At 34.8% G+C, this 12,934-nt stretch overlaps 1 protein-coding gene across 1 annotated transcript in view; it reads left to right on the top strand.

Annotated features, from left to right (window-relative positions):
* The window catches only part of LOC139691548 (periodic tryptophan protein 2 homolog), a 41,092-nt gene that overhangs the window by 6,693 nt on the left and 21,465 nt on the right, over nt 1-12,934 (top strand). Inside the window, exons 7-10 of the mRNA XM_071589420.1 lie at nt 4,190-4,359; nt 5,007-5,211; nt 8,844-9,051; nt 11,588-11,736. Of these exons, the coding sequence (XP_071445521.1) occupies nt 4,190-4,359; nt 5,007-5,211; nt 8,844-9,051; nt 11,588-11,736 (732 nt within the window). The remainder of the gene's footprint in view (nt 1-4,189; nt 4,360-5,006; nt 5,212-8,843; nt 9,052-11,587; nt 11,737-12,934) is intronic.

The following is a 12,934-nucleotide window of genomic DNA, read 5'->3' as shown; positions in this document are numbered from 1 at the left end:
CAGATAAAAAGCTCGTGATTCCGTGATCCGTGTTTACGCAAAAGTTCAGAATGGAAGTGGTTTATCACTTTGAATCACAAAAGAGGGTTTTTCTCACGACACGGAAATGCGTCTCCGTAACGGTCCATCGTGGTCTTCACGGACGGCAAATGCTTCGTCAACGTGACGGATGGAGGCGTGTATTTGCCATAATGAGAAAGAGTGGGCATAAAGGGTACTGGAGGTGATCGATCAGGAGTCAAGAAGTCACTTCACAAATCCTTGAAATATACGCGTAGATATTCTCCTTATGGAGAATATCAACGTGTAATAAATGGTCCTGTGTTTATTAATTGCCTACATTATACGTTTTGCTATTTATAAAGTTTATATTACATTAAGACTTTATTCAGGGTACGTACTTGTCAATTGACTTACAACTTCGAGAAGTGGACCGAGGATCATTCACCACCATATTCATCGTGTTATAAATGGGGAAAAAAATTTAAGTTGTATTTTGTCATGCTCAGAATTGACAAACGTCAGCGGTACTATTCAGTATTTTTTTCAACGTATACCAGTTGAAAAGCTTCTACTTCTGAGCCCATTAGAGTAATCTCCTCTGCTCCGCAAGCAATCCATAGGGCGGCAAAAACAGCATTGAGCTTAGATCGCACAGATACTTCAAACGTGTTTAAATTACTGTTTGTGCTGTTTTTTTTAAATTCGATTAAAGTGCAAACCCTTTGCAATGGCATAATGGATAAATCACACTTTGGAGAAGTATATGCACAATGTTTCCCCGCTTTTTTAAAATGTTCCCATTTTTTTTTAGTTTCACATCATCTTGGTAATTTAGGTTTGTCTTTTAAAATCTCTTTTTTTTCCTTGCTTGATGATTCCAAACCTGTAAATTTTGATAATTATGCCTTATGGGATAGCACCTGTGAAACTTTAAGTAATAACATTTATTTTAGCACACTAAGCTGTCAACTACTAAGAGTCTGAAATGTCATTTCTGAGCAGAAGATGCTGGCAGTAGATTTTGAAAAACTTTTTTTTAATATGTATTCTATTAAGTTTGCCACAAAATGATAACTACTGTGATAAATCTCAGAAAGAATATATATTTATATGTGTATATATACATATATTTATGCATATATATATATATATATATTTATTTATTTATATGTATATATATATATATATATATATATATATATATAAACCATGAACACAGTAATCAACCCAAAGGTCAGTTTGGTAGGTGATAGTAGAGTTCACCCAGTACTAAGCCCTATATGGCATGTGAAATTCACACATCAGGGTAGGGGGGCCAGTTCCTTTCCCTGTGCCGGTTATGGTTTCCCAGGAACAGGAGTGTCTTGCCCGGGAATCGAGCCCGGGTCCCTCCGGTCAACAGTCCAATGCTCTACCCGCTGGACTATTGCGACCCACATATATATAAAAATATAATAAGTAAATACATTCTAATTCTTCCAAGGGTTCATTATTTTTTTTTTATTTGCCACCAATAGAGTCGGGTCCTTTCACATCAGATTATGAATATAAAATAACGACGACCACAAACATTAGCCTTAGATGAGGGAAATACACGTAGGTAGGAATCAAACTCACGGCCTATGGGTTGTAAGTCAAGATTGTTTCCTGCTACCACTGAGGCTGGCTAAATAATTTAATTCTGCATTTAAATATGACCCGTGATAATTTTTGCTTAATGAACGTTTGTATATATTAAAGAATAAATGTTATAAATATAAGAAATTCTAGCAGTCCTCTTGTTATATTATTCGATATTGTTAGTGGCTAAGCTTTGTGTTTCACATTTTAGGAATTACATATATATTTTACCCATCAGAACTGTAAATGGTGTAATAATTAAATTCTCTATACTGCAGTTCAACTTTTGTGACCAAACACCTTAATTACTTAAAATCACATTCAATAAAGTGTGCCCTCATTTTTTAGCAGTAGGAAAAGTAAAATCAACTGACATTATTCCATCATTTCAGCTTCAATAAAATCATGTTCATGATCCAGCTCAAATATGGTACACACCAGCAAAATTATAATCATTTACTTCTATTCAATTAAGATGTCTGTTTAGCTAAAAAATTATTGCATATCCTCCTGTTCTTGTTCATTTATTGTGTTCATTGAATGAAAGTTGTCTATTTTTCTATAAAATTAGTAAAATTAAAAACTGTCTGCAAATATATGTATCAATTTACAAAATAATTTTATTCTGCTTGGTATATAAGTGACCTATTTTTTATGATACACTTAAATGCTGAATTTGGCATATGAAGAGGTCCACATAGTTTTTTATAGCTCTAGTTTCAATTTAATTGCTGATATGATTTTGGCTTGGATATAAATTATACATTTACAAAGATTCCAAAAATATGTATTGATACATGAGGAATCTTAATTTTGCAATCTGAAGAGTGACTCATTCCAACCTCTAAAAAACTAACTCTCTTTGATATGAACTTAATAAATTTCCTCTTGATAGGATTCCACCTTTTTTGCTTTAGTATGGTTTTTGGAAGATCCTGACTTTACCGAAAGGACATTCTTCGTAACAAGTTTCAATAGGATGTCATTCATTCTTCATGATTAAAGTTAAATAAGTTGTGGTTAAAAAGAGGCATAGTTTAACTTTTTTATAAGGGAGCATGGTAATAGTGAGACCTTGGATATTGTTTAAGATCTGAGATGTGTTTGTTGGAAATAACATATTTCATGGACAACATTTCTCTGAGTAGTCCCTGCAGTAGACTGTCTAATAGGTTTAACAAGCAAAGCTCTGTGCTAAATTATTGAGCATAAAATTAGAGCTGGCATACCTAGGGATCTGATCCTGTATTTGCCCATGTACAATGGTTGCCCCCTCCTTGAATCCCCCTTCCTTCCATGTCTCTTTCCACGGTCCTGTCAAATGTAGCATTCATCAGTTTTTTAAAGATAATTTTATTTATCTAGTCCAAAGGCAGTATCATACCAATTACCTTGGACAAATAAAAATAAGGGATAATGGCAGAGAGAAAAATTTAACAGATAGCAAATAACAGCACCACATAAAAAATGAAGTTCAGTTCACATAAATGAGGAAGACAGAATAATTAGAAAAGGAGAAGAATATTCAAAGAAAATTAGTAGGGAGGAAGAACACGGTAGATATAGATGGTATGAGATCTTTGAAGCAGTTCAGGTCTTATTGACGAATGCATTTTTCATTATTGCATTACAGGTTGATGGAAGTCTAAAGATAAATTAGCATAATTGTGATAGAGAGGCAAGTGATGACACATTGGCAGAAGTAATTCAACCACATTTTATTCGAAGGCCCTCAAAGAGGGAAAAGAGGTAGAAGTTCAGATGGCCTATAATTACTGTTGATGATTTTTATGAAATACTTCATGTCATTCCTGGCAAAACAATCAAAAAGAGAGAAAATCCTGAGATAAGATCTGATATAATCAGGACAGAAGTTAGGGTATAGTGTAAATGATGGTGGTGAATGATAGAGAGATAGACCTTTGGCTCACATTCCCAACAAATTTCCTTTCTTTGGAGTCTCATTTATTGTGGTATTTTGATCCCAAAGAGTATAGTCCTCATTCCATTGGCATGGAGGAACTTTCAAGAGGCCCACATGCTGCTGGAGTGCCTATTGGTTAAACAGGGCAAATGAATTAGAAATACATTGGTAATCATTTGATACCATCCAAAATTCAGGGATAAGGAGGGGAAAGACTTCTTTTATGTCAGTAATATATTATTCAAATAATGAGTCAGAGCTAGTTGAAAGTATTTCAACTTGACTTATTGAGTGAATTTGTGATATTCAACTTTATATAATAATTTCTGTGCATAGTTTTTAAGAGATGGTCATATAGCTTCCATTGTAACTCTAAAATGCCGCAAGAAAATTTACATTAATTGAACCGATTAACATAAATTTATACCAAACTTAGTGCATGAAGAATTGCTCTTAAATTGCTTGATTGATGCATTTTTCAATTTTGGAAAATATGTTATGGAAGTGTGTTAAATGAAGAAATTTGATGGCAGCCAGTAATCAGTGCATGAAAATGTTACGAAAAGACTAATGGAGTACATATTTTTTTAAGTTTTATTTTTGCCATCTTGTTAATGTATGATGCATTGTTTTAACTCACAGAAATGGACAATTGTGTGTTTGGGAAGCCAACTATGAGTTGGATGATTTGCAACCCATAGAAGCACCAGCTAAAAAACCACGTGAAGACACCAAAAGCGACAGCGAAGATGATGTTGTGATTCCAGATAAGGAAAAGGAGGATATTAATGAAACTCCAATAATCAATGATGGTAAGTACATGCCTGTAATTTTCATCCCAACCGCTGCTTCAATCAGTAAAACTGGTTGAATTTCCAGAATAATTTTCAAATTCCATGAAAAATTAGATTTTTCTCAAATCCTTAACTAAAATTCAAGAAAATTAGTGCTAGTTTAGGAATATCGTAGAGCAGGAACACTTTGAGGAAGTAGCATTGCAAGAAAGAATATTCTCTTAGCAAAATTTCAGAAATATAATGGAAAAGATGGGAACTTTCTGGTTTGCTTACAAATAAAAGGACTTTCTCAGTTGAAAAATCATTTGCCTAAACTAAATATGAAATCCTGTGGTGCTGTGTGTGTGTGACTGCAATCATGTAGTAGCATTTTTCATTGATAATTCATCTGTACTTGTTGTTCTTTTAAAATCCCTGAGAGTTGTAAATGTATCAACACTTAGCATGCATAATTGAGATTGAAATGCATAACTATGCAGTTCATTAAGTCCCATTTATATGCATCAGAAAATTCAGTAGTCAATCTGAATGCATTTTTCATAAATGTGAAATATTTTTTTATAAATGTTTTAAAGCACCAAATAATCAAATGCAAACCATCTGCTCATCATATGTTGAACCTCACACAATCATATATATTTTTTTTGTGTACATCTCATTAGGTGAGAAATCTTCAGCATCAAGTGGTGATAAACTGTCCTACAAAAGGCTTGGCCGTTATTTCATTCAGCCACAGGTAAAGGGGAAGTCCCCATTACTTACATCAACTGCATACCATCAGCAGTTAAGGATACTTGTGTCTGGATTCTCAAATGGCTCCTTCTTCATTCATGAACTTCCAGATGCGACCCTTATCCATTCTCTCAGGTAGTGAAGCATTTCTTTATGTATGCTCTTTCGTACAATTATGTGTACGATACCATTTGATTAGTATCTACATACTCAATAATTAAATTTAGATTAAAATTATTGTCTTAATCAACAGCAGTTACATTTAAAAATTGATTTTTAATGCAAGTATAAAGTTTATGCATTGAGCTTAACTATGAAGGGAGTGATGGTTCAATCTATAGGTTGAAAAGTTGATGACAAAAGGAGCAAGCATACTTAAAAATAGGGAATGTGACCATAAGCATCAGTACTTGAAAGGTTAAGCGGTGTGTCCTTGGGTAAGTTGACCTGAAACCGCTGCACAATCTAACAAGAGAATCGTGGCTTGGTTAGTAACTGGCTATAACCATAGTTGACATCATTATTTGGGCCATTCATAAATAAACTCTTAAAAGTATATTCCATGACTTTTAATTTTTATTCTGATGCCCTATAAAACACCTTATCAATCTATCCCAATGGCCACTACAACTCTCATATAATTTTTTGTTTGATGAAACTAGCTTTATTAAATTCAGCTTTGTGTCGTGAAAGGTACAGGAAACATATTAATCCCTAGAGCAGCAATTCAATTTTCTTCCATGCATTATTATTGAGATAAGGCATGATGGAACTCTTTCAAGCAAAATATTTGCATGTAAGCAAGTCCCTGATTAAGATTATTCCCCTCAGAGTATTTGATTAGGTATATATATCAAGTGTAATTAACAACTTGGGATAGATGCCTAGTATTATACTCCATTTCAGATCTATGAAAGACCAGAGAATCTGAACTTGATAAGAAAATATTGGTTCAGGTACAATGAACAGCAGGTACAGGATCATAATTGTTACAAATATGAATGCTGGAATAGGGATAATTCTCAGGAAGAGTGCCAAAATGTCTATGGATAACTTGCTGTAGTCTAGTTTACAACTAGATAGTTATGGTTTTAATTGAAGCAGCCTACGGACACTGTTGTGATGCATATGTGCTTGACTTCAATGCGCTATGAAAATGTTAATGAAGTGGAAGAAATGTATGATGTTGCCAAGGAAGTATGTTATGTAAATGGTGAAGAAAGCCTTAATGGCCTTCGGAAATTGTGTCAACGTTATTGGAATAAAGTGCAAGAAGAAAAAAATGTAATGAAAGTGGACTGAAAAATGTACAAGGGTGTGCTATATGAGATGCGGTGGTACACACTACCTTAAAGATTGAAAAGCGCAGATGTGAAGAAGACATATAGAAAATTCATGTTGACAAAATACAGACAGATAATCAGAAATCAAGTGAAAGACTAAAAGCTGCCTTTTGGCAGATATAGCCATTGACTGATACACATATAGTGTTGTTTTCAAATTGAAATGAAGAAGCCAAATAAATCAAACAGTTGGAAAAATAAAAGAAAGCCATGCCTATCCTTCCAGCTACAATAGGGCCAACTTTGTTGATACCGGTAGCTTGTTCAACTGATAATGAATGATAATTCACTAGATTTGCCTATCTGAAATCAAATATCCTGGAGACAAATGTGGGAAAAGATGGCATGATTGTCTGGAGAAGTCAGGGAATGGAAGCAAGAAATTGAAGAGTTGCATGTAAAGGCAGTGGAAGTATGGCTCCTAAGGGATAGATATAAATTGGTTGAATCTAAGGACTCACAAAGCAATTTTAAGAAGTTAGTGGAAGAAAGAGGTTTAGTGAAAATAGTTATTAAAGCAACTGTAATCAACCCTAAAAAATCATGGTAGTCCAGTGGGTGAACCCTTCTGCTGTGCGATAGCAAATCTTCTTTGGAAACCACAGGCTGCACAAGGAAAGAAAATTGACTCCTAAAACTGCCTATGTGTGGATTTCACGTGCTTTATAGGGCTTATTTTTTAGTGTTTGGTGAGGTAAAAGCTCTTTCTCCGGCTGTCAAATCATCTTTCAGGTGTATTAGTGCGGTTGATCAAACTTAAGGTTGGTGAGATGGTTCAGAGTAGAACTCACTTCATACTAAGCCATAAAAGCATGTTGAAATTCATACACTTCAGGGTAAAGCTTGTGGCCCACTGCCATGCACCAAACTGAAATAAACAGCCGGGGACTGTTCAGCTACTTCCCTTGTGGAAGATTAGTGAACTCGCATCATTTAAGACAATGATTCCATCTTACAGATTGGCTCAAGAGTGTCATTTGTTAGTTTCACAGGTGGTAATCGTGTATAGGAATTAAATAAATATTTGCTGAATGCACCCGATAGACCATTAATGATTGTTCATTCTCAAAGAAAACATTCTCCAAAGAAGTTTTTCAATTGTTCCATGGCTTATTGGTCCTTACATAACAAGGCATGGCACGTACAAGTAGGCACACTACTGTTTAGATAAACATGTATTCCTGGAATGATCCTTCTCCACAGAGGTTTAGTTCTATGTGATACATCTGAGCAGTCTATGTGATTGATGAGATGCTTTTGCTCTGCCACTGTTTCTGGTGGAAATCTTATTTCCTTAAAAATTATGCAGCTAGGGTAATGCAATGGGTGTCCAGCATCAATTGGAACCTAACCCAACTGCAACAGTCAGTAGTTGAACACCACCACATCGTCACATCCCAAAAAAAGACTGAGTCAGTTATGAGGTAATAATTCATTAGACATTTTTAGGAGGATCAGTTTGGTGTTATCGCCAGACACACCATTGTGGCTTGTGTTTGAATACCAGCAGTGGCGGACTGGACGGATATAATACTTTTTGCCAGTATTCTGATCCCTCCTTTTATGTCATGGGGGCAGTACTTCCGAAAGTCCAGGTTAATATCTCATTCAACAGATGAGCTATTTAATTGTAGAGATAATTAAATGTTTAATTGCAGTAGTTAGTTGTCCAATCCTGACACACCAGGTTTCTCTCTCCCACTTTTTTCTCATCTCCTTTCTCCCAGAAATCTTACTGTATGTTGAATCCTTTCGACTCTGTTTAATGGTGAAAATGACCTCAGCAATAGGTTGACTTCCCTATTTAATCCTACTTCCCAACAATATTTTGAGGCGCACCAGCTGACGAATGAATTGTAAAAGGAAATCTGAATAGGATGGATAACAGAGGAAAATAGGAATAAATGAAGAAAATAATTACAGGTGTGGAAATGAAAACAATCAATAGATGATGGGAGAACCAAGTGTGTATTATGTCAAAGCATTCATACAGTTAGTAATGATTGGTGATAGTGTCTGTGATAGTCTTCAGAGATTGCCTCTCTCAGTTAAAGGCGGAACATTTTGGTAAACATTTGGACAACCCTTTCATTCAATTTAAATGAAATCTTCCTTTGGCTTGAAATTAAGTAGCCCATTTTTCCTCTCCTAAAGTTGTTTAAGCCATATTAGTTTGGGAGTGCCAGTTTAGTTTTGTTTTTGTTTCCTGGGTGTACCACGGTGAAAAACTTAGGAGTGGAGGTTTGAAAAAATATAATTCTCTGATGTGTATGCATATTTTTGTTTTTGAGGAAACTTTACTCATTAGGGATGTTCATTGAGAAAGATTTCACTGTGTGTACGGTTCTAGGTAACTCTTAATCTTATTAATTTATAATCTTTTTTTTTTCCTTCTCCTGATCCTGTGTTGGTGGAAAACTCCAGTATATCTCACGATGAAATTTCATCAATAAGGCTGAACTCAACGGGCGATTGGATAGCCCTGGCATGCAAAGGCTTGGGTCAACTCCTTGTGTGGGAATGGCAGAGCGAGACTTATGTCATGAAGCAACAGGGTCACTACAACAATATGGAATGCCTTTGCTATTCACCAGACGGCCAGTTCATTGCAACTGGTGGCGATGATGCAAAGGTAAATGGCATTCAGTGTTGTTCATTTTTAAAGAATTAAGATTTGATAAATAAAACTAAGCAACTAATATTAAAACGCACCTTCTGAAGTGATATTCTTGTGTACCTTCTCTTTGATGTCTCTTATTCTTTAGCAATCAATTGACGTAATATCTTTAAAATCACTTTCAGGTGACGATAATTCTGATCTGTTGTTTCAGAAAAAATGTATCCATATTATTATTGAATGTCTACACTTTTTCTTACTGGATGTATGGCACTGTCAATAATCATTAGCAGTTTGTCTTTAGAATATTAGTCTGCTCCAGTAATCCACCACAATCTATTTTCAATTGCCAAGCTGCACCATTCTAGTCAGTCCAATTCTTAACTGTTCATCATATATTACCTTGGCATTCCACTGCCTGATTTTCATGTTTCATTGGATTGGTCTTCCCTCTCCATTGGTCATTGCAGGGAGCAGTATGTTTCATTGCTGGTCAAAGGGCTTCCTTAATTTGTTTGCCATCCAAGACAGTGTACATTTTGTTCCTGTGGACTTGTTGAATATGCACCACCTAATCACTCTTTTCCCGTACCTTTCCTCGAAGTTGCCACTTTCCTTTTTCATTTGTTAGGTTTTATATTTCATAAGAGACCCTACATTTCTAATTCCTTACTTCATCCACAACATCCCTAACACCTACCTATTTGTCATTTTATATAGCCATTCAGGGATTGGTCTTGCAAAGCAACACTTAAGAAACATGTAACCGTCTTATAATAGTAGTAGTTTGATAAGCTGTCAATCTATCAGGGACTAAATTTGATACCAATGTATTAAAATCAGCGACTCAAAGAGTATCAACAACCAGTCCCGTGATACTTTGTGGAAAGTCTTAAAATGGAGCTGGACTGTTTTATTCCTCCCACTTTGACCCCTTTTATTCAGCACATTTAGTCAGCCATGGAAAAATGGTTTGCTTAAATACTATCCCACGTTCATGGCAGCTCTGACATTTAATATTCTTTCTCCTCCAACTTCCCTGCTATTCCAGTGCAGTCTCCTGCTATCTCTCTTAAGTTTTGTCACACTCTGTTTGAGAGTAAGGTAATGTTATCGGCATTCACTAAGATTTAGCAAGTTATTTATGCTATTGCCAATGTAGTTTGAGTTCAGTTTTAAACAATTTATATGTAATAAATAAAACTAAGCTAATAATATTACAATGTATCTTTTGAACTAATATTCCTCTAAAACTCCTTTTTGGCAGCTTTTTTATTATTTAGCAGTCAGTTTTCTTAATATCCATGAAATCACTTTCTAGTGACAGTAATTTGTTATTTTAGAAAACATGTATCCATATTACTCTCAAGTGTCTGGTTTTTTGTGCTTGTCTTCCCATTCCATTTTCCATTCATCATCTTTCACAATGCTATTGATAAGTTATAGATAGTTCCCTCGGCAGGTACCTCTTCCAATTTTGAAGGGTCTTCAATCCCTTTTAAGTATTCTCCTGACTTGAGTGTTAGGTTACATTTAGAATGAAGAATTGTCTTAATATTATAACCAAATTAAATCATTTGTGTGCCCTGTGTGTGTGATAGTGCTTTCAAGAGACATAGGCACCTGAAGAAGGCCTTTTAGTTATCAGATTATATAGGTTAGTCTCATTGATTTTTTTTCCAAAGCTTGTTCAAGCTTTGGTTCAATTGTATGTGATATGCAGGTTTAACTTGGTTCTGGTATGGTGACTGTGTTAGTGAGTATTGCAGAGAATATTTATGCATTCCTACACCATATGATTCATTGCTGTAAGTACCACAAGTGGACAGCTTCTTCCGGTTTCTCATCTCGAATATCTTTATAATTTTCTGAGCTTGCCTGTTGATATTCTTCTACCTATCTATCTAGTCTCAATCTTGCCCCAATATGGACGTATTATTATTAATAAGCCACCTGCACTACACGACTGGTCTCTGTTTGGATTATATGAGGATCCAGATCAGCTAGGGTTTTTCTTTATACTTCTAAATTAAAGGTTTTGGCTATTCAGTACTCTGTGATTGTCTTTCTTTTCATTTGTGCATTAGGGTTCTGGCTGTGGTATGTTTATGGAGACTGTAAAGATGTGAACCAGCCAAAAAATAATTTAATTATACATGAATGATTTCATTTTGAAAGGACATTTTGTGTTTTTAAGTGATAATGATAACTGTAAGGAGTTGTAATAAAAACTAAATACTTTTTAAAAGTATTCTTGCCTTTGGTATTTTTTGTACTATTTTTGGACATGTCTGCCATTATTGCTCCTGATATATTTCATGTCATGGTAGGTATAAGAGTTAAAAGGGTGTTTGATGACTGATAGAATTTTTTGCTGTCCATAAATCAGCCTTTGATAATAGCCTAACTTCTGGACTGCCACATTCATATATGTTTTATTCATTGTGACCAGCTTTTCTTTTGTTGCTGCATGAGTAAGTTTCTTTTATGGAAATCATTAATAGACCTGAATCATTGGATCTAATTTTCTTCATTTGCCTTCCTATTTCAGGTGAAGCTGTGGAACACGGCAAGTGGGTTTTGTTTTGTGACCTTCAGTGAGCATTCTGCCAGCATTTCCGGAATCCAGTTCAGCCACAATGGGAAGTTTGTAATATCTGCTTCACTAGATGGAACTGTAAGGGCATTTGATTTAACAAGGTTAGTTAATTTGTGGGAGTAGTTTTAATTTGATGTAATTCTCTGTGTGTTTAATGGGTATAAAATGGTTTACTTCGATATGAATTTTGATAATATCAGTATAATAACAGAAACTAATTGTTTCATAAAAAGTGCCTCCTTAAGAAATGGCTCCCATCGAGTATTTATAATCCAAAAAAGATGTATTAGGTATATGGCAAGAATACCCCCATGGTAAACTTGCCAACCTTATTTTAAAGAATTAAAAATTCTAAATTTACCTTGTCTGTATAATTATTACTTATGTTGGTATGTTAAGGATAAACTGAAACAGCAAATCACCAATGCTCAAGTATATCAGCATAATACTCGGCATAGAGAGTTGATGGACATTTGTTCTGCCACTCTTCTGCTGTGTATAGTAAGAGTCTTTGATGATGCCATCAAAATTTTCATGTATCTGCCACCAGGCTTAAAATCAGCCTCTTTTAGGGGTACATTTAAGAAATATCTCAAGCATTTTCTGATAGATAAATGCTATTTTAGGGTGGAAGAGTTTCTTGAGTCTTCAGGACACTGAAGCAGCTGATTTTTTATTGTCTGACTTGTCATATATTTTAAATTTGTGAAGTCCTGGGACCGATAAATATTATATTAGGGAAACTTGTGGGATCTTAAGATTGAAGATTGTCATTCAACTTTGCATTTAAATTTGAAATTGTGAATTACCCTTCAGAACACAGAAACTAATTAGTTGAAAGAAGTTAAGGCCCAACTCTAACTGAGAAAATGAAATAAAAATTTAGGGAAAGAAGTGGATTAAGTAAATCCAGTTACGAGTGAAAAACTTTACGTTCGTGTGCTCATAAATTTTCAAATTATGAGGAATATTTTAAGAGCTGGGTGATTAAGTATGGGAAGAACGGGATTACTGTTTCAATGAATGATTCTAATTGAAGAAAGAAAATTAGCAATAGGTATGACTATAGACAATATTTTCTGGGACATTGTCATGTTGCGAGTGATTTATGAAGAGAAATGGTCTGTACATACATACTAGTACTGCAATATCACAAAAAATGCCATTTCAATATGAAAGAGTGTAAGGCATCAACTCATAATGTCATGCCAACAGGATGAATGTAATGGCTGTCGATTTCTAGTTTTTGTGATTGGTTGAAAAAGTCCTGGCAGAAACTAATGAGTGAAACTATCATAA

The sequence above is a fragment of the Hetaerina americana genome, unplaced genomic scaffold, assembly GCF_022747635.1.
Source record: "Hetaerina americana unplaced genomic scaffold, ioHetAmer1.1.p SCAF_38, whole genome shotgun sequence".
Classification (NCBI taxonomy): domain Eukaryota; kingdom Metazoa; phylum Arthropoda; class Insecta; order Odonata; family Calopterygidae; genus Hetaerina; species Hetaerina americana.
The sequence above is the reverse complement of the archived record's forward strand: the minus strand, read 5'-3'. Positions and strand labels throughout refer to the sequence as shown.